This window comes from Pseudonaja textilis, chromosome 3, assembly GCF_049901715.1.
Source record: "Pseudonaja textilis isolate UNSWEBS1 chromosome 3, rPseTex1.2, whole genome shotgun sequence".
NCBI lineage: Eukaryota > Metazoa > Chordata > Lepidosauria > Squamata > Elapidae > Pseudonaja > Pseudonaja textilis.
Window position 1 is genome coordinate 73,791,848 of NC_141992.1, and position 27,489 is coordinate 73,819,336.

At 35.8% G+C, this 27,489-nt stretch overlaps 1 protein-coding gene across 3 annotated transcripts in view; it reads left to right on the plus strand.

The window, feature by feature from the left end:
• The window catches only part of PRKACB (protein kinase cAMP-activated catalytic subunit beta), a 69,107-nt gene extending 53,182 nt beyond the window's left edge, over window positions 1-15,925 (plus strand). For all 3 annotated transcript variants that reach the window (XM_026700237.2, XM_087930095.1, XM_087930096.1), the window contains exons 4-10: window positions 1,300-1,398; window positions 3,120-3,202; window positions 5,604-5,730; window positions 6,443-6,538; window positions 7,201-7,323; window positions 10,637-10,801; window positions 12,980-15,925. In XM_026700237.2, coding sequence (XP_026556022.1) covers window positions 1,300-1,398; window positions 3,120-3,202; window positions 5,604-5,730; window positions 6,443-6,538; window positions 7,201-7,323; window positions 10,637-10,801; window positions 12,980-13,105 — 819 coding nt within the window. In that variant the 3' untranslated portion in view covers window positions 13,106-15,925. The remainder of the gene's footprint in view (window positions 1-1,299; window positions 1,399-3,119; window positions 3,203-5,603; window positions 5,731-6,442; window positions 6,539-7,200; window positions 7,324-10,636; window positions 10,802-12,979) is intronic.
• The last annotated feature ends 11,564 nt before the right edge of the window (window positions 15,926-27,489 follow it).

Below are 27,489 nucleotides of genomic sequence, written 5' to 3' on the forward strand. Positions count from 1 at the left end.
GCAGCACCAATACTTTTACTTTTACAAGCACCAATTTCATTATATTGATATATTGAAACAATGTAATTAAATATTTCAAAATGTGTAATGTTTATGTCTTCAGTTTACTTTTACTGAATTATCGAATTACACATGGAGCTGCATCTTTAAACTTAATTTTTCATTAATACTTCTTGAAAATTAAAATTTTCACCCAGCAGTAGTCAGCCACTTGATCTCAGAACGGCACAGACGAATGATGTGGTTAGGTCACCGTGAGTTCTAGTCCTGTCTTAAGAGCCAAATCCAGTTGAGTGGCCTTGGGCCAGGCACTCTCTCAGAGCCTTATGAAGGAGGTGGTGGCAAACAGCTTTCAAAATCTGCCAAGAAAACTGCAGGGATTTTGTCTAGTTAGTCTCCAGCACTGATTTGATGGCACAAAACAAATACCTCTCTGTAATCCATGTTATAAAAACATGGAAGAAAATGAGTATGACAGTTGTTAAGTTAAATGTACATTTAAGCAAAAGAGTAATTGTAAAACTGTAACAAAATCAAGATGTCATTCAGCATTCATGGAATGTAGGGCTTCCAGACGCTGCTTTATCTTGTCTACCCTGAATCAGGCCTTCCTACTCTCTTTCTACGTCAGATGCTGTTTGCTCATGTAATTAGCATTAGATTTGAGATTATTCTTTGTGCGAGCATTTTTCAGATTCAGATTCTAACCAAGATCCAAAAAAATATTTTCATCTTCATCATTATCATCTATTCTTTCTCCTTGAAGACACCCCATAATCAAATGTTACAGTTTAACTAAGGGAGTAATATGAAACACATCAATTTTTGTAAGTTTTGTGGGTGTGAGGTTTTTCTTTTTTTTACTTTAGATGATATGCATGAAATGAACTGTCACTGTAATTTGTTGCAAGCATTCAACAAACTATTTGTTCAGATTACTTTTATATAGCTTATATACAGTACAGTCTGAACCCAAAGATGAAATAAAGTACACAGTTCTTTTATTCATTACATTAGAGGTCCCCAACCTTTTTACACCAGGGTTCGGTTTCACGGAAGACATTTTTTTCACAGACTGGGGTGGGAATTGGTTTTTCACTTGCCCACCCGCCACTCACCTCCAGCTGTGCAGCCCAGTTCCTAACAGGCCACAGAGTGGTATTGGGTCAAGGCCCGGGGATTGGGGATCCCTGCTTTAAGCCACTTATAAAATGCAAACTGATTTTAGAACTGATCTTTTTCCTATTTTTAACTAAACGTTTTGTTTTGAATTCTTTCTAAAATGGACTTTGTTCTTAGGTGGTTAAACTGAAGCAAATAGAACACACATTGAATGAAAAAAGAATATTACAAGCAGTGAACTTCCCTTTTCTTGTAAGACTGGAGTATTCTTTTAAGGTAATAATTGGATCAGAAAGTAACACTAGTTACTTTTTTCTAGCATAATTTGTCTTACAGTGCCCAATGGGTACCATCTTTTTCATAGAAGTTTACTTCCCAAATAAGACTAGTCCAAAGATGATTGTAGATGCTGACTTATTAAAATTACATGTTAGATGCTTCACTAATTTAATCATATATAATATGATTGCAAGTTTTACAGATTGAACAAGTCAGTTTAATAAAATAAAGAAATTCCTTCTTTGGTCATATACATCACTATTTAAATATAAAATATGGGATTTGTAAACCAGAATGTGGAAAAGTAACGTGCTGTTGCATCTGACAAACTAGTTGCTATAAATTAATGGCATTCATTAATTTAATATTGTTTATAATCCATTTTTGTTTAGATATTTTTAAATTGGGCTTAAGATTAAATACAGTTTGAAGTTGTCTTGTTTCAAGTAGTAAGATGACAACAAGTGTTGGTGTTAATAGAGCTACTTAAGAGAGCGAGTTTGGTGTAGTGGTTAAGGCACCAGGCTAGAAACCAGGAGATGGTGAGTTCTAGTTCTGCTTAGCCATGAAAGCCAACTGGGTGACTTTGAGCCAGCCATTCTCTCTCAGCCCAGTCACCTCACAGGTTATTGTGCGGGGAAAATAGGAAGAAGAGGGTGTTTGGGATATGAGATATTTGTAAAAATAATGAAGGCAGGATAGAAATAAAATAAATATAAATATAGGAAGCAGGAAGAATATAACCCCATGACTCATTTAAAAGAAATCTGTTATAAAATCTAACACCATGGATTTTGCTGTGGCATGGTGGATAATATTGAATGGAATCTATTAGCGATTGTCTTAGTTGTTTTTTAAAAAATGGAGCAATTTTCGCTGCATACAGTTATATAACAAAGAATGGCATCAGAAAAAAATATTAAATTCTCCAGCCATATATTTAAATATAACTGTATATAAATCGGAATTGCATACCGGTAGTCCTCACTTAACAACGGTAGTTGGAACAAGAATTTCCATCACTAAGCACTGTGGTGATAAAGCACAACAACACATGATCATGATTCACTTCAAGTTGTCATCATTCAGTGAACCCTGCATATCTGTTAAGCCTGACGCCATGTGGTCGCCATTTTTGAACACCTGCAGCTTCTGCATTGAGTTTGTTTTTGGAAGGCAGCAAGGAATGACCCAAATGGCAATCACATAAGCAGAGGATGCTGTGACATCATAATTGCAAGTCAGTTGCCAGCAATCATAGTCATGTGACTATAGGGGCACTGTGACAGCCACAGTTATGAGGACCAGTTGTAAATACCACTCATTCAGCACCATTCACAGTTACTGAATGAGTTGTTAAATGATGATCATCAGTCTTATCAGTAGTTGTGTACAAAAACTCTATATGATAAAGTTATTGTGAAGAAAAATCTATTAAGTTTTTATATATTTTTCCCAAAATCTGTGGAATATTTCTCATGCATACATACTACTGCAATTATTGCTACTTGTGTTCTTCTGTTGAGAATAATGGAGTAAGGCTGGTCAATTTTAATTCAGCCAGGTATTCTCTGGTTTACCTTGCTGTTTTCCCCCCAAATTCAGTGTTCAAGAACATTGAGTGCTTAAATAAACTTTTTGTTTGTTTGCCAGAAATATATTTGGATCTTTTAAAGTGCATCTACAATTTCAATTAACGATGCTTCTCTTTATTTTAGGACAATTCCAATTTATATATGGTTATGGAATATGTTCCTGGAGGGGAAATGTTCTCACATTTAAGAAGAATTGGAAGGTTCAGGTAGGAATAAACAAATAAGTTATTTTGCAACGTATATACTATCATTTCTAAGTGATTTCTATATGGGAAAATATTTACTTCACTCAGCATAAACTTGAAAACATTCTGAAATAGCTTTGAAAAACAAGTTTTGCTTTAGCATGTATACTATAATTTTATATTTTGAAATACATAGGATCTGATCCAGATAGTCCTCCAGATTTATTGACCACTCATTCCACAACTGTTTGAAGTTACGATGATACTGAAAAAAAATAACTTAATGACTAATTGGCAGCCATTGGTCATTGGCAGCTTCCCTCAGTCCTGTGATCAATACAATGGGTCTGGTCTGTTTTTATTACCTCTCCCCCTCTTGCACAGTGGAGAGATTGGAGAAGAGATTAGAAGAAAGTAAGATGGCACACAGTGGAGAACACACATAGAAACAAAAGCAATGTATCAATCCTGGCAGCTGCTTGGCAAACAGCCCTGTAGTCCCCATTGTGTGCCTGTTCATTTTCTTCTGATCCAGGGCTTCTTGCCGCCCAGTTCCTATTAGGGGAAAGATAGCCATCCTCCAAAAACAGATGGTACTACCAGAGAGAAAGGCAGCTCTGCAGCCACTTAGCAAATCCTGGTTCCTTTGCAGTCCCCTCCTTTCAGTCAGTTAAACTTTTCATGCTTTTGCCAAGGCCAGTTAGCTTTCTTCTACAGCTCTGACCAAAATGGAAAAGGTTGCATGAGGTCATAAACTTGGCACAATCTAAGGGCAGTCAGCAAACTGCCTTCAGACACCTTCTCTTTGCAAGCATGCTGTGGCAGAGACTTCAGACCTGGAACATCAAATGTGGCTGAAAAGTTGTCCCTTTCAGATCCAGGGCCAGCCAGGAAGAGATGCACAGGAGTTGATGGTGCCTTTCTAAGGTTGCCTGGTCTCTTATCATAGTCAAAAAAAATTCTGGATAGGAGCAGCAGATGGGGGAAACCACCTCACCACAGTGCTCCAGTTGGGGGCTGCACACAACAAGCCCTCAGAGAACCTTTGCCCTTCACTTCCTCCTCCCTACCTTCCAGCATCCATATTGGACTAGTATGCACAAATTGGAAGCCCCCATCTCCCCTTGCCAATTCCCTCCTGTCCAGGGGTGGGATTCTACCAGTTCGCACCTATTCGCTAGAACCGGTTGTTAACATTCTAAGCAGTTCGGAGAACCGGTTGTTAAAAGAAATTACTGGCCTAATCCTGTAAGGAAGGCAGGAAGGAAACATTGTGGTGTTGCTTACAGAAACTGCCTCTTCGTTAACCCTTATTACATTCTTGGCAGGACTAGACTTCCTGTCTCAGGAAATTCTCTGGAGTTTTTTCCCCCTCCTTTGCTGGTCCCTTGCTTGTGTGGAGTGACCATTCAAAGTTACAGTGGCACTGAAAAAAGTCACTTATGACCATTTTTTACACTTACGACTGCTGCAGCATCCCCACAGTCATGAGAGGCCAGGCAAGGAGATGCGTGCCTCAATGTGAGCGATATTGAGTTGGCCACACCCAGCCAATAACATGACCACCAAGCCATGCCCACCAACTAAGCCACGCCCACAGAACCGGTTGTTAAAAAATTTGAATCCCACCCCTGCTCCTGTCCAAACTCATCAACCCTGCCTGAATCTGCAAAGCGAGTTGTAGCCCTCCCTGGTGAACCAGATAGGAAACTAGATTAATTCTACGTTATTGAAGGCTACATTAACAGAATCATGCAAGTCTGAAAGTACAAACTTTCAATTGTTTGATTCATTAGGGTGGGTCCTTCCTACGTTGTTGTTTTTCTCTGACCAAACCATTGAGGGCTCCTGCCTTTCTTGTCTGATTGTTTCCTAGACATGGGCAAACAATTGGACAAGTACTAATTTGTAATCCTAGAGATTAGAAATTAGTACAGTAAGCAGACACAGTGAGGACAACCGTTTTCAGCTTTTGCTGTGATTACTCTCCTTTGATCCCTTTCTCTCCAAATGCAAAAATTAATATCTTTTTTGTTAATTATCCAGCCTGGGGTGACCAATCCAAAGGGTGGGGGACTGGCTAGGAGGCAAAGAAAAACAGAAGGTATGAAACTGATTACTCTTGTCAGTTTAGAACTGGAAAACAAAGTTATGGTCATGTGATTTGTGACTTAGCAACTGGTTCACTTAGTGACTGAATTGTCAATCCCAATTGTGGTTGCTAAATAAGGAGAACCTGTATTATATATGTACTTTTGAATTCCTTTTGCAATCATTGTAGAACAGAACATAATTTTTCTGATATATTTCTAACAGTTCATAGATTTTTGTATGAGTATCATCCACTGTATTTGAAAGATAATGACGGTACTTCTGAGTAAAAGTACCAGTTTTAACAACTTTATATTTTCATTGATTACAGTGAACCACACGCACGATTTTATGCAGCTCAGATAGTACTAACATTTGAGTACCTCCATTCATTAGACCTCATCTACAGAGATCTAAAACCTGAAAATCTTTTAATTGATCAACAAGGATATATTCAGGTATGATACAAAGATTTATAGACATGAATATTTTGTTATTTATAGCAAGATGTGGTAAAGAGTATTTTGTAAGGAACTCAGTTTTTTACTAATCAGTTTAATCTATTAAAATATATATTGGAGAAAATAGTTGCTGAATTTGATCCAAGTTGGTTATATCAAGAATGGGTAGCTTTTTCCAATTGGCGCAACACTTTCAGTTTTATTCTTTCAGCATCCAAGTGATGCAGGAGGCACAACAGCTTATATGATTGAAAACCTTCAGCTTATGTTTGCTGCTGCTGTTGTTCAGTGCTAGCGGAAAATAGGTGTGTCAATCACTTTTTTCACCTTTTCATGACACCCTCATCCGCCAAAAAATATCCAGCCAAATATTTTGGGACTCCAAAACTGATTGCCCAGCTGTGGTTTTTACTTTCTGCTTTTTAAAAACAAAAGCTTAATGTTGTTATAAACATTACACAGTGTTGACTATAGCATATCTGAGGTTTATACTTTGGGGTTAATTCTTATTTTTTAATGCTTCTGAGAATGAACTAGTTACCAATCATGCCTTGTTTGATTAAAAAGATAACCTAAAACTATTATTTTGCTTCCATTATGACATAAAAAACCCATTTCTGTGATTAAATACAACTTGATACCTATGTATATGATTAGCATTAATTTGGTTTTATTTTAATTTGGGAAATAATTCTTTCTGTTCTCCTAGGTCACAGATTTCGGGTTTGCAAAAAGAGTAAAAGGAAGAACCTGGACGTTATGTGGGACTCCGGAATATTTGGCACCTGAAATAATTCTTAGCAAGGTATTTGAAAATACTTGACAGGCTAATTAAGCACTGTTGAAAGGAAAATACTGCTCTAAATATACTTAGGAAGAAGTTTCATCTGAAATTTCAAATAAACCCATGCATGGGTTAGGTAATAATTATCAAATTTTGTCATGATATTTTCTCATGTAGAATCTAATAATTTAGTCAAATTCTTCAAGCCAAAGCATTGTTTGGTATTCTATAAAATACCCTCTTAAAGTCTTAACACATTTAATTTCAGAAAATAGTAAAGAATCTTTACTTGGGATGATTTTAGTACTGTATAATAGTGCTTTTATGACTCTTTGAAGCATGAGGGGTCAACTTCTATATAGATAATTCTTGACTTACACTTCAGCAGTGAAATTGGCAAAATTTACATGCAAGTAAATTTTGCAAGCTGTGTTGAATGGAGTCTCTTCCATTTGCTTTTTGTAATATAATTGTGACGTATATATAATTTAGTCATTTTTGTTCTAGATGTCCTCAAACATCTATTTATTGAATAATATGAGAATAAAACTTTTAAAATTATGTGTATGCTATCTAAATATGAAGCATTTATATTCTTATGTGTGTGTGTGTGTGTGATTATTTAATACTAAAAGTTTGATGAGGTAAGTATCATTACACCTAATCCCAATATTTTTCATCAGGGCTACAATAAAGCAGTGGATTGGTGGGCCTTAGGAGTGTTAATTTATGAAATGGCAGCTGGATATCCTCCATTCTTTGCAGATCAACCAATCCAGATTTATGAAAAAATTGTTTCTGGAAAGGTAAGCATTTTCATGGGAATAGCACACACATTTGTGCTACCTTTTTAATATAATTTTTAGTAGGAACAAAATTGGACATTTTTCCTCTCTTGATTAATAAGTTAGAGAAAAATGTAAATTTTGTCCCTAAAATTAAAAGTTATCCTACCTACCTACCTACCAATATAGATCTATCTATCTACTTACCTACCTATCCATACATCCATCCAAAAGGTATGCCTGTCTTCCTGCCTGCTTTCCTGCCTACCTACCCATCTATCTACCAATATAGATCTTATCTGTCTACCTATCTACCTACCCATCCATCCAAAAGGTCTGTCTGCCTGCCTGCCTGCCTACCACCTACCTACCTACTTACCTACCAAACTATCTGTCTGCCTGCCCCACCCTCCATGTTCAAAGCGCTGGCCCCACAGGCACATCGGGAAAGTAGAGCAAAGCCAGTCTGGGAGGGAAGGAGGGAGGGAGGGAGAGAGAGAGAGAGAGAAAGAAAGAGAGACCTGATGCATCCGATTGAATGAGGCCTAGTTTAGACTGAGGCCCTTTTCCACATTGAAACATCTTTGCCAGCACATTGAAACCTCTTTGGCTTCTATTAAAGGTTTTATAGACGAAACATGGTCAAGACTACCAGGAAGCTCTCACATTTTGTTGAGGCTTTAAACAGGATCCATTGGACCCTAAAAATTACTTTTTCCCAATGTATTACAGTGCCAGTTCTGAAGAAGCCAAAACCAAAATGTCCTGGTAAATTACAAGGAGAACACACACACACGCTCCCTTTGGAACAGGTGATTGGACTAGAATAGATATCTCATTATCTTTCTCCTCCCTCCCTCCCTTCTTTATTTCTTTTTCTTTCTGTCCCTTCCTTCCATCCCCCCTTCTTTGTCTGTCCCTTTTTCTTTCTTTCCCTTTTCTTTCTTTCTCTCTTTCTTTCTTTTCTCTCTCTCTTTCCCTCTCTCAGATCCTTTAGATCCCTCTCCTTTAGATCAGGGGTCGCCAAACTTTTGGATCTCAGGGACCACTAAACATAATTTTAAGTCCTGGAGACCACTAATATGAATTTTGACTGACGGTGGCTTTCTGGCATTGGTGGGAGAGAGAGAGAGAGAGAGAGAGAGATCTGATCCAACCTCTCCCTCTCTCACACAAACACAGAGGCAGGGGTGAGATTTAGACCTCTGATCTAAAGCTGTCAAAACTCCAAAAACAGGTCAAGTAACTCTGGGGAGGCCAATCATAAATTAGAACACTTGATAAACAACTAGCCATTAAGTGAGAACCACTTGTATTTGGTTTGCCAGTCACCTGGCCACACCCACCCAGTCACATGACCAGCAAGCCACACCCTCAAATTAGGCCATGCCCACAGAAATTTGAATCCCACCCCTGGGTGGGGAGCACCGAGGATGAGTTTGTAGCACCAAGGGGGTGGTGGACTTAAAAAGTTTGGGAAACACTGATATAGAACATGATGTCATGATGAAGAATTTACCATCTTTTTTGTGAAGGGATACATATCAGACTTGACCAAGCTCAAAGCCAGATTCAGTGGCTTAAGAAAAATGTGTGTGACTCAGACAGCAAAATGAGATTCCTTCTGAAGTGTCCAGAATCATAAAGCTACATAAAAACAAATAGTCACACATACACATACAGAGAGAGAGAGAGAGAGAGAGAGAGAGAAAGTATTAGTGCGCTTTTGATTTTTCCATAAATGGAAAAAGCCACACAGGAAGAGAGAGAGACATGAAGTGACACTCGCAGTCTGCTGATCCTTGAATTTGCTGCCTTTCCATTCATATGTTAGGGAGGAAGGAACATTGTGTCTCATATTTTGATGCACCTGCTTTTTGCTATTGGATAGTTTGGACAAGGAAAATACATTATTCGTGAATGATAGGGAAGAATAATTTCTGACTCATACAAGAGTGACTGTAGTAGCACTTCTATGCTATTCCTTAAATTACCCTGATTTTTTTTCCTGTGAGCTTGGAAAACAAAATAAAAACAAAAAAGGAAGGACTACTGCTGTAAGGGTCATATTAACTTCAGTGGCTAGATTTGCTTAAAACAGTGGCACATTTTTTTCTGAATTTCATTGTATGTAGTGCATTTATTTGCAACACTCTTCTCCACTTTTGGGTGGGACAGAGGACTTCATGGAAGTAATGCTTCATGGGACTCTTGATTGATTTGAACAGAAAACAAACATTTGAAAAGATGCAGTACTGTCAGTGAGAGTGTGATTGTGGCTTGTCTATATTCTTGATTTCTGACATTTCCTTCCTTTTTCCCTCTGATGTTCAATTTTTCTCTCCAGTTTCTAAAAACTAACTTTCATTGATATTAATCTGTCTTGTGTCTCTTTCAGAATACAATTGTATTACCTATACCATTTCACCATCAGCATCCTAGATTAGATTTAATTTGGAATTAAGTTCTGTCTTCATTCTTCTGTTCAGTTACTTGTTGGTGTTAGGAATGGATTATAACTATGTATGTTCCGTTTAACTACATTTTGTGACTATGAGTTCCTAATGTATTTATATTGTGTATAAACATTATGTGACACAAAAAGGAACTCCTGTGAGTGATCTAACATGCATAACTTCACTGTGAATAAAAGCGGCTAAGGTTTAACACGTGATTCTTTACATGAGGGAAAAGCACATAGTAAATGATGTAAAGACAATTATTGTTTCATATTAGCAGTGTCTCTGGGCTTTTTCTGACAAAAAGTAGAGTACTTGCAAAATAATTTTCCAATTGGAATAGAGTGGAATAATTATTCCTCTAGATTTCCCCATAAAATAGGGCTTATTGGGTGGGAAGCAGTAACAGGACTAAAACGCTGAGAAAATAAGATATGCATCTATTAAAGTTCTTCTACTAAGATTTGGTATTAGAAGAATTTATATTCTTCCCCCTTGACTTTGGTTGTCAGAAAGTCACAAAAGCTAATCGCATGACTGCAGGACACTGCAACTGTCATAAATATGAATCAGTTGCCAAGCATCTGAATTTTGATCATGTGCCCATGGGGAACCTGCAACAGCCGTGTGAAAAATGGCCATATGTCACTTTTTTCGATGTCAGTGTAACTGAGGACTACCCAAAACCTTTCAAAGAAAATATCGATCTGTTTGAATTTTTATAGGCTTTATCTCCACTGAATGGAAATACTCAGTGGTATAAAATATCCATATTTGGCATTTGGATTTACACCATACACCCCATCTCATCTGTCATCCTTTCCAAACAACAGCACATATATTGCTACAGTTAATGTATTGGATATATTTTGTAGGTACGTTTCCCATCGCATTTCAGTTCAGATCTTAAGGATCTATTAAGAAATTTACTCCAGGTAGATTTGACCAAGCGGTATGGAAATCTCAAGAATGGAGTAAATGACATTAAAAACCACAAATGGTTTGCCACTACAGATTGGATTGCCATTTACCAGAGAAAGGTAAGTTTGTGTTTCTTTAAAAGGAATTTAGTGACAGAAAATGAAAATTTCCTTGTCCTTTCTTATTTATGATTGCTATATCTGCTTTTACCTTCAAAACACGGAATATTTCCAAAGTATTTTTGGCGTTAGGAATCATAAGATTAGAATCAATCCACCTTGACTCTATTCAAAAACAGAAGGGTTCCTTCCTCTCTTAATTGTAGAAATCTCTACTTGCTTCTTGATATCAAATGATTTACACTATAACTGTATTCTCCTTTTATTAGCTTCTCTCAGATACTGTTCCACATATACAGATACAGGGTATTCTTCACCTAAGTAACAGAGAGGCAAAGATTGTTATTCTAACTCTCACTAAAGCAATAGTGTAGTGAAATATTTACTAATATTTTCCATGAGCAAAATTATCATTCTTTCTCTAAAATATTTTGGGAATCTTCAACTTATAATCCTTTTTAAAATTATCTTAAGAAATTATATTTCTTGATCTTTTGTATGCTAAGCATTTCTAGTAGTCATATGATCGTTTCAAGGTTCATAGGCATGCTATTTTACAAAAACTTTATTTAAAAGTGAAATCTGAAACGATAATTTATAAAAAGAAGCTAGTTACAGAGCTATGCAGTGTGACAGTACAGCATAGTTGTAATAAATAATGTATTAATTATTTCAAGACAGGCTACAATTAACACTTGGGGTTTTATTTCATTTTGAAGGGAAAATTCTTAAATATAACTTTTATCAAAGAATGGAAACATTGTTATCTCTACTCTAAATTATATTTGTGTCAAGGGAGATTTTTTATTATTTGTATTCTTTTATTTTGGTACCCTCAAATAAATGTAATTTTTGGAAACCCAGCGTCAAAGTATGGCTTATACAATTGGCTTATTTATTATTTATTTTTAGGAAATGCACTATGAGAGAATTTGACTATATAGCTAATCCTTAACACTATGACAAGCATACACATTTACCACCTCCTTCTCCTCCTCCTGTCCCTCCTTTTTTGTAGTCACAGGGCAGTTCTAGCCTTTGAATGAGGCATAAAGAGCCACAATCCCCAAATAAGCAGGACTAGAACAAACAAAATCTCATTTACTTCGAATTTAGCTCAGCAGCAATATACTCTGTTACAACATTTGGCAACCTTGGTGAACTGCTAGAGTCAACAATTGGCCATACCTGTAGTGAACCATAGGTTGCATGGAGGGAAATCCATTTATGGCAACATTTAAATTAGTCTCTCTTATTTATCTTATTATCAGAATCCATTTTGTGCAGATGCAAGTTTCGTGAGGTAGTGTTTACATGTGCAAGGTTTTGTATTTCTGTAGTAATCCTGTACAATAGTCTGTGCATTCATAAAAAGACAGCTGGAAATGTGTTCAGCTTTCTTAAATTAATGCCTGGAATATATAGAAAAAATATCCGTTTTTCCCACAAAGCAGTCTTTGCTGCAGATCTTATTTGAATCTGCTTTGTTGACCATTTTAGACTCACAAAAGTAACTTTTTGTGTATAACAAACACAGTTGTAAATAACGTATAAGAATGCATCTTATCAACAGTACAACCAATAAACAATGATTGATTGTAACAGATCATATGACTTGAGCATTTGTGGAGATGCTACAAATTATTTTTCAAATGATCCAAGAAATTTTGCACTCTTTATCCTTCTTGACCATGTATTTGTTTTGTTTGCTTCTTGAATTTTCCTTTTATATTTGTTGGCTTTGAAGGTTATGATTTTCAACTTTATGGAATGTTCAATTATTCCACCTTTTTCAGTGCATTCTACTGTCCTTTAATACCCACCTTGTTTCTTCTACATATACATATTTTAAGGATTGGGGGAGTGATTTCTGATAAATGACATTTTAGTCTTTTTGACCTTGTTTGTTCCAGTTTTCTGTATTACATTTTGATTCAATTTTGCTTTATTACTTTTGTTTTTTGGCAGTTTCCTGATCTATGTAGTTCCTTGATTCACATAGTGGGTGACACAATGTATTTCTATTTGTTCTTTGGGGTATTTTCATTCCCTGTCAAATAGACCTTGTAATGATTGTTTTTGAAGGCTTTGTTTATTTATTTTTAAATTCCCACTGTCTTAGTGTTTAATTCTTTCAGATACAAAATTAACAGCTGTTCATTCTTTTTTATTATATAGGTAGAAGCTCCATTCATACCAAAATGTCGAGGCCCAGGAGATACCAGCAATTTTGATGACTATGAGGAAGAAGATATCCGTGTTTCTTTAACAGAGAAATGTGCAAAAGAATTTGCTGATTTTTAGTACTTGTTGGAGATAAGAGGACATCAGGGCTCATATTGGGGTCTTTGCACTCTGTTAACTCATGAAGTGGAGCTGAGACCATCATATGTCAAAACAATTACCTAGTTACTTCATTCCACAAAGCTGACTGAGGTCTTTATTGCCATCTTCCATGTGTGCAGGTTGCACCAACCCTTATAACTAGGCACAATTAAGCAAGCACGGTTTGTGCTGTTACACAGAATATAGACCACTTTTCCTATTTACCTTTTGGTTTCTGTTGTTTCCTTTGTTTTCTGTGTATTGTTAATTTCTCCTCTTTTCTCTGACCCACTTTTTTAAAATGAAGTAGCCTTTTACTCAAGAATGCTCCATTTTATTTTGAATAATGTATGTGTATAAATGAAACTGAAGGTGTTCGGGCTAAATACAAGTTAGACTGAAATGGAAGATAAACATTGCTTCTAGTTTGTGCTGGCCAATCCTTCCGTGTCCACCTTTGTGCGTGAGGCTACAGTTCATAGGGGTTTCTTTTAGTGGTTTTTTTTTGTTTGTTTCTTTGTTTACTTTGGTAACACAATCTAAACCTAGCCAACTTAATTAGTCTTTTAAAAGTAGCATTTATCACCATATGAGCGTATGCTAATTGACTTAAGGATCTCTTCCTGGAAACTGACCAAACCTATTTTCAAAATTGGAAAATTTGTGTAGGGTACAGTAGCCCTGTGCCTTGGTTTTTTACATTGCTGGCAGTTCTTCTCCCTGCCTCATCGTTTGTGTTATTTTCCTAGGCAGCAAGTTAATATGCTATAAGCATACTGTGCCATAAGTAGCACAGTCTCAGTAAGCAAGAACAATTCTATCCAGTCTGGGTTTTGGACCATATTTAATCATGTTTAGTAACTTGCATCTAAAGAATTGACTATTTAAATAGGTTTTAAACACCCAAAAGCCTGGAACTTGTAAAAGATTTGGTCAGTATTGTTAAGAGACTAGGATTGATTTTTAGTAATGTCAGTGGGGCTCCTGAAGTATTTCACATTTCAACCCTTTTTTATTGAAGGGGGGGAAGCATCTTTTTTATCTCTTTAGCTATGAGAATAAATGGTTTAGCAAATTGAAAATTTAGTATTAAAATATTGATAAGTTGCTAGATAAACCTGGTATTTCTGTTAGCTGTGAAGAAGAAAAGAAACAAATGCCAAGTTTTTATTCTGGTATACTATATTAGTAAATTCAAGGATGGAATGCTGTTCCAATCATGGTTTCCATCAGCAGCACTTCATTCATATAGAAAAGAGACAACGTTTGAAATTGCCACCATCTGTGGTGTGGTGTCTTCATTTCTAACATATTTTTCTTTTGATGAAATGAAATTTGTGGTTGCACAAAGAATTGATTGGGTTGAATTAAGTTTCATATAATCTCATCAACTGACCTGTATGGATATTGCTGCCGTGTGCTTGCTTCCAGCACTTTTTCAGACTTCTTTTTCAGTGTTTAATGATCAGTAGCTCAGCACATGTCCTTGTGCTTTTAAATTTATTCATGCAGTTTTTAGTTAGGCACTTACTTTCCGATTTATCCCAAGAGGGTCTGTCTTAAGATGGCACATCAATACACTTAGGCTCATGTTTTATGTTCAATTTACACATCTACAAGAATGAAGGGTTATTCTATCCAATTGATCTGTATTGCTAGGTAAATCAATGGGTTCTCTACAATGCCAATACGTGTAATATAATTGGCATTATTTCCTTTTAATCTCTGTGACACTCCTTTAATGAAAACCTCTATAGACATTTTTCAGTCTAGAATAAGACGAATCATACAATCTTCTGTACATCTTTAAGTTGTCAGGCAGTTTTGCTAATCATTGTTAGTTGTTTGCCATCTTTGTCCACTAATGTCTGTCTATGTGCAAGACAAGCATATGAAAATCTGCAGTAGCAAATTTTATGTAATATATTGTCACATTAATAAATTAAACACATTTGTATGAAAACGGTTAGGGTTGGTTTGTTTTTTGTATTTCATCTACACAGAGGACATGCTATTGTATGCTAGCTGTATCCAATAAGTTCATTAATTTGTTCATGGATTTTAATAAATGCTGCAGATCCTTTTTTTAAAATTCTGGTATGAATTTTAGCCAGTAGCTTAATTGGATAATTTTTAAGTATGTGTAAATATGAGGCTTCATTCTGGATGTCCATGGAATGGATTCTAGCATGCCTAAGTTCTCAACTTTAGATGGACAATTCTGAAACACTTTTTTCATTCTTTTGATTTATTATGCTTGTTTAAATATTTTACATTTTACATAAATCATAAAAAGGGCGTAATAGATTGAATAGAAAGGGGTTGGGCAAAATATAAGGAAGTTGCTGTTCACAATGCATGAAAACACATTTCCAGCATGCTGTCTTCCAGATATGTCAGCAATCACTCCCTGCCAGCACTGGACATGCTGAAAAAATAAGGGAATTTCTGTCCAACACATCTGGAGGGCAGCAAGAAGACTGTGTTGAAGTACACATTTGGCATTGTGCTAAATGGTCCTATTATTTTAAATATACAAAAGCCACAAGAAGATAAAGATGCCTCTGTATAATTTCAGAAACAAAAAAACCTTTTCCATCATATGAAATACTGTATATTCGACAGTAGAGACTTGTTAATTTTACACAATTTGAGGAATTAAGTGTTGGACTATATGGTATCTTTTAACTGTACTCTAGCTGTATGTAACTCTCATTTTCAACATAAAAATGTATCTCATTAAGTAAATTGCTTCTCTTTTTTTGTCAGCTGCATTAAAACCCTTATTTTTAAAATCCTTTAAGTATTTACTGATTTCTTTGAAAATAATTAGTTTGTTACAATAGTGTGCAATACAGTAAAAGTTTATATACAGAACTGCAAATTAAATTATGTACAACACTGCATAAAGACTGTGCTGCTTTTTTATGAGGTAGTATATCCCATTGTACATTCTCCTTTGCCATAGCAGTTGAGCTTATGTGTTTTCTGTAAAACGAGTTTTATTTTGAGGAATATACTGCAGGTGACATTTAATGTTAGGCCTGATTTCTATTTAGATAATCTCTTCTTTTAACATTACTAAGAACTATGCCAATTGGTAAGGTTTCCTTTTCTACAGGATTCCATTTTAAGGGAAAGATATAAATGTTGGTTTGTAACAATATTTCTCAATATTTGGCAACTCTAGGAAGTCCACACATCTTAGAATTGTCAAGGTTGAAAAATATTGGTTTGTAATCTTCCAAACTGGTACTTGACTTGCATAAGCATAGAAGTAGAAGTATATAAAATTTAAAATGCAAAAATCATGGCTTATTACAATTGTCTGCTGCATGATTCACACATCTTCCAAAAGCAGAAATATGTTACCAAAAGGAGAAAGATGGTACAAACTGATCAACCATGTTCTGTGACTACAGAGATGGTTTCTCAACCATTCTTGACTTACATTAAAAAGAATACAAGATCAGCTATAATACATCTCGAGACTATAAGGAATCTTAACATATTTGCCATTTAACTGAGGTGTGCTTTTTTATGAGCGGTGGGAAGGGGTGTTTCTGGATATTTCTCAAATTAGATTCAAGCTATTTTGATCAGCACAATTCCAACTTCTCTTGCTTCCTCCCCCCTGTTTTTTTTTCCTTGCAGGTATATTTTTTCTTGAAAGTTAAGAATTTTTCCTTTATTAGATACCAGAACTCGTTTTACTGGTATTCTAAGGAAAGGAACTCCTGCTAAGCTTATTCATCTCCTATATATTCATACATACTAATTAATATTAATGCAATTCCAGAAAGTTTGTTTATTTTTATTTTTTACTTTTCACAAACATTGTTGTAGTTAGTATCAACAGGCCTATACAACAAGAGTCTGTATTCTAGGAAACACAAACAGCATGCTTATCATATCCTCCACTTTTATCTGCAGTAAATATTCTGCATTGTGATTGTACAATGAAGATTCTGTCATGTATTTATTAATATCTGGTCAGAGGATGCATTTCAGGAATCCCAGTGTTTATGTTATGACATAACATGCATTTCATCTTGGTGTCATCTTGATTTTCAGCCAAAAATTTACACCCACTTTATTTTGAGAGAAAATTTAACACTAGAAATGTGCTTGTTGATAACATCCTTTTAAGATAGTTCTATGGTGTAATGAAAGACTCTAACAGGGAAGTTAATACTTTCTGAGAATATAAAAAAGTTTAGAAAAATAACTTGGGTCAAATTTTTCCCCTTTCTGAAGAATCTGGCAAGATTGGAATTCCACAATCTTCCAGAGTCAGATGAGAATCAATCAGCAGTTAATGTCAAGATGGTTTACTGTTGCCTTGGCTTTTCCTTTTTGGTCCCAATGCCTTTCCAATAAGTGCTTTTAACATCACTTGCAAACTATATATCAAGGCATCAAAATTTATGTTTGACCTTACTACTAGCAGCTTAGACTTGGTAAAGAGTAAGATAAGATTTGGAACAAAATAGCTGGCATTTAAGGAGCATGGTGAGGTACCCAGGCTAGAACAATAATTGGAAAGAGACTGGAGAGTAAACTATGGAGAAAAGAAATAGCTGCAAAGAAACACTGGATTTCTTTTCTGCTGGAATGGTGGTAAATGATGGTACTGGAAATACATGCTTGTCTGCTGTTGTCCTATTTCATTTTAGCTTGCTTAGAGAGATTACGTTTTGACAAAGACACATGGGTATCAATCTTAGAATCTATTTCAGAACATCTCAGACTTTTAGAACATATTAGGACCTACATCTCAAGGGGGCTAGTTAACAAAATAATAAAATATAATAAATCACATTTTTCTTATCTCATTTTCTTTAATTCATCTCATCCCATCCATCCCATTTTTTGTCTTTTTAAATTTGTTTTCAAGCTAGAACATTCTGGCGAGTTTGCTTAAGGATTAACTTTAGTAAATTCAGGAAGTGTCATCCTAATATAATCACAAAACAGATTGTGCAATAAGTAGACACATTAAAATAAAGTTCTCCTTTTCTGCTTGTATATGTGTGTACAGATATAATCTACCACTATAGTGCCTACTTTAAATTACAGAAATGTTAGAAGGACTATGGATATGCAAAGCACCTCTGCATGTGTCTGCATATCAGCAGGTCATACTGAGTTTTGTGGACCTTATACAGTATAGTTACAATCATTGAATTACACTTTGACTTACACTGCCTCTTTTGAGATGCCATGTATATCTATTGTTATCTTTTAAGGGACATTTTCAGCAACATCTTGCTTTTTAGATCTCTTGTTTCTTCCTACTTCTCGTCAACATTTTAATAGATAGAGGTTTTAATTATTTATTTTATAGATCTAGGAAGAGAACCAAACAAGCAGAATCACTGTTTTGTCCTAACTCTGTGTACTGCTTTGGAAAAGAAATGGTGTCCTGAAATGAAGCATACAAGGTTAACTATGCTTTTTTTTTCTTAACTATAACTCAGGAGGAGTGGAAATAAAAATACAAACCTGCCAGGAACTATATAAAACTCAGGGAATTCCCCATATTTGATTGGAGCTTCCATTCAAATAATGAAATCTTGTTTAAGTTCTGGCAAGGAGGCCTAGTGTTAATTTGCTCAGGGACTGTTCTTTTGTCAGATTGGTATAGCGCAGGGTTGGCAGAAGTGTCTGGAGGTGTTCAAATTGGAAATAGGGAAAACCAGGTTCAACCCCATCTCAATGTTCAAGAGAGCTGGCGTGAGTCATCTCTCAGGGTTGCCATGTGATAAAATGAGTGATGTATATACAAAGAAATCCATGACAGCCATAAGCATTAGTAATAGTAGCTGTCTTGATGAATACTGATTTGTATTTTAAGGAGAACTTGAATCCCACACACATTGTCATAGCAACAGTCAATCTATTTATCCCACTCCCACCCACCCCCCAACTTAAGATCAAAAGGAGTAAGATAAAGAAAGAAACAGGTGACTAGATTAGTATGTGAAAGAAGTGAGTCCCTTTCTGTCAGAAAACAGGAGCAATAATCTTCATTAATCAGTAGCATCCACAGGGGAAGTCAAAAAGGCAAGATGACAGAAGTATCCTACATCTCTTCCGTATGTGTGCCAAGTTTACTTGCTTTATAAAGAGACAGGGCATAGTCATGACTACTGTCTTCAGTTTTCTGGGCCTCCTGCAGAGGTCCCCATTGCTAATTATAGAAAACTAAATTTAGAACTTGAATAAATAGTTAAACTGCAAGTATTACACTTAACAACAAAAAAGCATTTTTGTATCCTAGGAAGTTATGAACAATCACTGAGCTAATAAAAAATGAAACAAACACTGTTGGAATAAAAGTAATGCCAGGTACCATCTAGCAATAAATAATTTTTATAAGACCTTAGATGTGAGCAGAGCAATTTCTAAAACATATACATTTAATTTTTGCTCATAATGAAATTGTAAACAAAAGTTCTATTGTAAATTATAACTAGGAAACCTCCACAACTGATAATGTGTCTACTTAAACATTTCTAGTAAAGAGGTGCTAACTTTTGTTTTCCCTGGAGAGTTTGAACTATTTGCTGTGTAAGACTCCTTATTTAGGAATAAATCCTTCTAAAGAAATATGCAGAGCACACAATTACTCCACACTAAAGCTTTTTTGTTCCACAAAGATAATTTAAATGAAATATAGAACAAAATTATTTATTTATTTCTTTAAAAATCAAATATTTATTTAAAAGTTTTATTTCTAAGTATGTGAAGTACGATTTGGATGAATTTAGTCCTCTGCAATATTTTGGGGGGAACTCATATGAATTTAGTATAAAGTAGCTTAATGTAGGGTTTTTAAAATTGTGTTCTGCTCAGTGTTGGGGTTCTTCAAGAACTTGATGAGATTCCATAATTGACAAAAGTGTTTTTTTTTAAATAGCATTTTTTCTAATGTAGAATGGAAAGGGTGAAGCTCATCAGTTAACATTCAGAACCTTCAAACTCTCAGTTAGCATTTGTACTCATGAAGACTCATTACTTTGCCTGAGGTCCTGTATTTTTTTTAAAAAACTAACAGATTCCATGGCCTGAAAAGATTTTGGGGGGAAATCCTGGATTAATGTATAAGCTTAAAACAAAGCTGGAGGACATAGAGCTGCCAGATCAAAAAGGTATTTTATTTCACTGACCATTTCCCCCAAATGCAGTATGGAATTGTTTGTTACATATCACATTAGAACTTTTTTCATTGAATCCTACGTTTTTCTCCCAACTCAAATTTCTTCTATCATGTGTTTACAGTTATTGTCATTACTAGTTGGACATCTAATGAGTGGAAGGAATTCAAGTCTGTAGTTCCACCTTGTGGTTGTTGTACAATATTAACATTATGATGGTTCTGTTCTAAAGTTTGTTAGGAATCCTTTTATATTACTTCATTACTCCTATGTTTGAAAAACACAGTCAATGCTGTCTCAATAACTTACTTCCAATTATCTTCCTTCTCTTCTTCAAATCAAACATTAAAGGACTGTTTTCAAAATCTTCTAAAAAAAATCTTCCACATTAGCTTTTTGAAAAATAGGGAACTGGGGAAGTCATATTATCCCAGCAAGGGGGCAAATCTGCAAGTCTTAATCAGAAGTATATAAGTTTTTTATGTAGACTAGATCTTTACATCTTGAGCAAGGAGAAAACTTATACTTTATATCAAAGACCTAACAAATACAAATCATAGGATTTTCTAGATTTTCCCCCCCCTTGCTTAGTTTCATAATTTCCAATGTAATATGCACAGTTTAGCCAAATTATCCATATGAAAGATAAGATGTTTTTCAAACTTCACTTGTATATTTTTGGACTTCATTTCTTCCAGCCTTCAATCTTAAGATTCCCTATATAAATAAAAATCATAACAATTCAATACTTCCATAGCCGTGGTTTAATAACATATGTCATAGCACTTCTGTATACTCCCCAATTCCTTAAAAATAGTTTGAAGATCATTAATAATTGTTTTTCCATCTGCCAATCTCAAAGAAGCAGTTTCATTGGTGTAGTGTTGAGGTCTCTGCATAGATTAGCAATAGGTTTCCAGGCCTAGTCAAAGACCTGATTTTAAGCCCTATCTCTACTGATTCAGTCTGAAATTACATTTACCTTCTGGTAGCCACACAGAGATGGTATTCAGCAAGTTCTGACCAGTTCTGGAGAACCGGAAGCGGAAATTTTGAGTAGTTCGGAGAATTGGCAAATACCACCTCTGACTGGCCCTGCCCCCTATTTGCTGCCTCCTGAGTCCCAGCTGATTGGCTGGGTCTTCTTTTGTTGCCCTGCACAGGAGAACGGAGCTGGAAAGCAGGTTAGTGGGGTGGGGAGGGAATGGGATTTTGCAATATCCTTCCCCTGCCACGCCCACCAAGCCATGCCCACAGAACTGGTAGTAAAAATTTTGGAATCCCACCACTGTAGCCATATCACATAGTTGATTCATATTCTGTTTGTAACCATTTACTATTCCAAAATCATTTCCACAAATATTATTACCATGCTAGGAGCTAAGGCTACTCACTCACTTCACTGTCTTCTGCTACAGGAGATACGCTGACTACCAATATATTTCCAAATGCAATTCAACAAGGACATCACATGTAAAATATGGCTTAGGGTTTTGATATTTACTTTACCAATCTCAGATTCTGCCTGCCAAGTCCAAGGGAATGGACAACAATATTCTGTACACAAACACAGGGTCCTGGGTATGTGATGGAGCCCATTTCCTGCTTGAGTTGAAGGGTTTTTTTAATGATTCTCTGGCTGATGTGTGTATTTGGTTTATATTTATGTGTGTGTGTGTGTGTGTGTGTATGTGCATGTGCATTTTGTGGGAGTGTATGTGGGTATACATAAATATATAAATGTTGTAAGCTTCCCAGATTAAATGCACAGGTAATCCTCGACTTATGACCACAATTGAGCTCAAATTTTCTGTTGCTAAATGAAACATTTGTTGAGTGAATTTTGCCACATTTTACAACCTTTCTTACCACACTTGATAAGTGGATCCTTGCAGTGAAGTTGGTAACACTTAACAATCTGTCTTCCCCATTAACTTTGCTTGTCAAAGGGTTGCAAAAAGGGATCACAGAACCCCAAGACACGGCAACTGTCATAAGTATGAGTCAGTTGCCAAGCGTCTGAATTTTGATCACATGACCATGGGGATATTGCAATGTGAACAATGGTAATAACTCATTTTTTTCAATGCCATTGTAGCTTTGAATGGTCACTAAATGGACTGTTGTAAGTCGAGGACTATATGTACTGTGATGGGTGACTATATCAATTGGTTAAATAAATAAATATACAAAGAACTGCTTTATTTATTTAACTTCTCACCTATTGAAAAGTGAAATAGGAAGAGCTCAAAAGCAAGCATTCTCAGGACACAAGTTACTTCTCTCTTCTGGAATATTTTACCTCTTGAAACAAGCTTGGCTTTCACTTTGATCACATTCCTGAAGCTTTAGAAACATGACTGTTCCAAAAGTGTTGATACAAGGTGTATAATTCTTAATTAACAAAATATTTATGGTGCTTATAATTTCCATTTATATGCTGATAATCTTTGCAAACCAGTTAAAATCTTGTAAGATTGCAGTAGTCTAAATACTTTTAAGGAAATTTTTATACCTACGTGTATGGTTTTTGTTTCCCAAATATACCACTTATCATTTTTTTCTGATAAATTTCATTCTGTTACTTATTTTTCTAACCTCTTAAGATCATTTTGAACATTATTTCTAACTCTTAGGGTATTAAATATGGGCATCTGCAATACATTAAAATGGAAGGCACAATTTTAACAGGTTAGCATGAATTCAGCAATAATAAATCTGCCAAATTAACCTCATTTTTATTTCAGTAGCTTTGTTAGTAAATTCTGGGAATGTAGAAATAATATACCTTGATTTCAGCAAAGCATATGGTGAAGTACTGCGTGATAACCTGATCTGAAGCAACTGAACACAAACAATTAAAACTTCACCTCTTAAATGGATATGATGTTTGTGACATTAAAAAAAAGATGCTGTGTCAATCATTCTTGTTCCCACCACCATTTTGATGTGGCTGATTTCCACCCTACCCACTCCCCGGCAGATACCTCAGTTTTAAATACACCATAGTATAACATCTGCAAATGTATTCTGTTCATCCCTTTATCTAATAATTAATAATAATTTGACAAATAGAGGACTGAGGATTTTTCTCTTTGCAGCACTCCAAATCTTTCCTGTTTGACAGAGAATTTTCAATGAGCATTCAAAATATAGTTTTGGAGTCAGTTGTGAAAACTGCAATCCAGCCTACACTTAGCTTGCTAAATCAGGATGTCATGCAATATATCCCTATATCAGGGGTGGGATTCTACCAGTTCGCACCTATTTTCTAGAACCAGTTGTTAACATTCTAAGCAGTTCGGAGAACCGGTTGTTAGAATAAATTACTGGCCTAATCCTGTAAGGAAGGCAGGAAGGAAACATTCTGGTGTTGCTTACAGAAACTGCCTCTCTGTTAACCCTTACTACATTCTTGGCAGGACTAGATTTCCTGTCTCAAGACTGTCTCTAAAGTTTTTTCCCCTCCTTTGCTTGTACTTTGCTTGTGTGGAGTGACCATTCAAAGTTACAATGGCACTGAAAAAAGTGACTTATGACCATTTTTCACACTTATGACTGTTGCAGCATCCCCACAGTCATGAGAGGCCAGGTGAGGAGATGCATGCCTCGATCTGAGTGATATTGAGTTGGCCACACACCCAGCCAATAACATGACCACCAAGCCATGTCCACCCAGTCACATGACCACCAAGCCACGCCCACCACCTACGCCACAGCCACAGAACCGGCTGTTAAAAAATTTGAATCCCACCCCTGCACTATATGTTTTGATGAAATAAAGCTATGTCATTTCTACATGACTACAATCTACTTAGAAAGATACCAGAACAAAAAAAAAATAAGGTTAATTTGGCAGATTTGCTGTTGACAAATCCATGCTAACTTCTTAAAATTGATGTTTATAGAATGGCTTCTTTATGGTCAGCTCTGGAATCTTTCAGGTATCAATGTCATATTAACTGGAGAGCCTCTTTTTTTCTCTTTTTGAAGACAGCAGCAATATTTTCCCTGTTCTCAGAGATAATATGAAATAATACAGAAATAATAATAGAGATGTAGTCGGACTTTTAACTAATTCCCATGGAAGGATGCACTTCGGTATATATTTAAATTCATGATAAATATTCAACCTTGCCCTTCATCTTCTCATCATTGTTGCCTGGTAGAACATACTGAATAGGATTCAAGGAGCTTTCTCTTCTCTTTGATACTTTCATATCATGAGTGAACAAACACATATTTTAGACTTCAGGGAAGCAAACTCTAATAAATAGATCAGCTGGATTCCATTTCAGAAATGGACATGGAGGAATGGGGAAAAAAAAAAGAGGAACACATGAAAAAGAAAGCAGAATGCAAAAAGCGGGGGGGGAGCAGAAAGCGAGTGTGGGAGTCCTTTTTTTCAAAAGATTTTTATTTTGCCTTTTTTCCCATACAACTCAAGAAGGCAATGAAATATCACAATGAAATTTCACACAATGTGCCTAAGTCACTACATATTTCATAACAGTTTAATGAGTAAAAACATAACTGAGTTTCTACACTGTTAAAAACAATATATGATTTGCAAAACACAACGGATGGGTAGGCACAACATTCCATGCCATAGAACACCTAGCAAGCCATGTTTAGCTATGTAAAAGCCTAAGAATTTCAACTTCTGAAAAGCATTAGCCCATGTTGGCTGCCCTATTGGTCTCAAGGTACATGTAAAACTGGAAGGCATTAAATCATTTCCCCTTGATATTTTAATTATGGGTGGGATTCTTCTGGGCTATCCTGCTGTTTGAAAGTCAGCATACACAGAGATGGTCCAATAAGCATGGAAAATCTAAAGAAAAGCTTTGGATAAAGATCATTCAGCAAAATCTCAGAACATTTTATCAAGGATTATCAAAAAGGTTAGATTTTCTTACTGAAGTGGAAAGTTAGAAACAGAGTTTAAAAGAAATGGAGGACATGAAGGTACACCATCCATGGTGGTAAAATCTGCTTAACCAGGGCTTTAATTATTGCATAACTGGAAAGCGTTAGATTGGTGTTTTTCCTAGCTCAGCTAAAGAGAAGGGCTTTTCCGCAGTCACTTGGATATATTATAGTTATTTTCTAGAGCAGTTAAAAATTTCTAATTTGACTCAGCTTTTTAAAGGCTTATGTTGCCTCAATCTGCAGTTGTTGCAAACCATGCTAAACCAAGATTATTTAATCAGCATTTACTGAATATTATGCAAAGACCTAACTGCTTAGAGAAAGCTCTAATGCTGGGAAATGTGGAAGGAAAGAGGATGACCAGGAGCAAAGTTGATGAACTCAGTAACAGCAAAGTTGATGGACTCAGTGACAGTGGCCACCAGTGCACTATTAGATAACCTGAAAGACCAGGTTAGGGATAGATTGACACAGAGGAAATCTATGTGGTCACTAAAAATCAACAAGAACTTGATGGCATTCAATTACAATCATTTATTGAATAAACTGCAGCTTGCTGGATTTACACAAAAATATTGCTTATAAATTATCAGGGCTGCATTCATACAGAGGTACAGAATTGAAATATCTGAACCCAGTCTGTAGGTAGATTTTACAGACTTACTGCCTCTATTGCCAAGAATGTTTTTATTATGTATTTTAATTTTCTAATTTCAATGTGCACTGCCAAGATATATGGTAACCAACATGCACACACAAAATATGCAAGTAGTTCAAAGAATATAGACTGAAAGCTGTGTGTAAACAGCAGATCTGAATGTTTATCCATCATTTAACATTTTCTACATTTGCAAAACACTGAATCATAAAACTAAATCATGATCTGGCTTTTCATAAAATCAACCCCTTCCCTAATTCTTGGGACTAAATTGAGACACCCATGTTATTACTTGTTACTTTCCACTGCCTTTCTGCAATGTTCAGCTCTACTGTACAACCCATTCATTTCCTAGATTGTATCTAAGTTCCAACGAGGCTAATAAGTTGACTAGTTTTTTTTCAACTCGGACAAGGTTAGTTTGCAGTACTGCTGTAACCACTTACCACTGGTAGCTACTCTGAGAAGTGGAAAGTAATCTTAAAATAAGACAATATTGTACAGATGTAATTCGCTCTTACTCTTGCTAAGAAAACAACACAACATTGTTACATCAAGCACTTGACTCTTGATCTAATCAAGTATCAGGTTTGACTCAAGGGAGAAATTACCTTTTTGCAAAAATGCTAGGCTAAAATACAAAGTACAAATGCAGCTCTTAGGAATGAGGCCTGTTGCTGCATTGTCCTATTTGTAAGTTTTGCAGAAACAACCGACTGCTCATTGGTGGAAAGAGGATGCTCATAGAAACAAAGTTTAGTTCCATTAAGGATTTTATGACACCCCTTTTGGGCTACTCCGGCAAAGCAGCTCTGGGATAGCAGCATTATCCCAGGGAAGTGTAATAGTGTCCATCTGGTTTAAGGAAGAGGGAAATTCTCCCATTTCCTTTCTGAAAAAAGCTATTTACACTAGTCAATTCCAATCACCCTGGAATCTATGAACACAGGTAAGAAAAACAATTCCAACTTTATTTAGCTAACTAGAGGGAAAGGGGAAGCATTTAGGCTGGGTAAATTTGTCATTGCTGCAGTTCTTCAATGGAACGATTTTCTTGGCTTCTTAATGCATTTGACTTCTTTGCTCCGTTGTTTTTAACGAAGTATATTCAACCAATTGCATGCTATATTCTCATCACCTCTGCTCATTCCCAGTTATAAACTACACTGATTTCTTTTCAACAATATTAGTATTACTAGAAATAGTGAGTATGCTGGAAGGAAATTTGGTGCATATAGTGCCTTCTCAATTAATTGCGAATCACTCTTTCTGGACTAAAATAATCCTTTCCCTTTAAAGACAAAAGGGTGAAGTTCGGGGGGGAATAATTTTAAGTTCTCACTGTTGCGCCTACGCTATCCTTTGCCTTAATTTTTTTCCCTCTCCTTCCTTGTGCAAGGTTTTACTTCGTAGCTTTATAAATGTGTGCTTTTAAAATATGACTTCATCGTAAGTAAAGGATGGACGGATTTGTTGATTATTATTTTTTTTAACACCCCGTCCTTTCGCACGTTTATTTGCAAGATGCTGCTGTGATTTCATGGAGTTTTACACCCGAGGAGGTATGTTTCGGAATTGTAACTCCAACCTGCTAATCCAGCCTGAGGCACTCA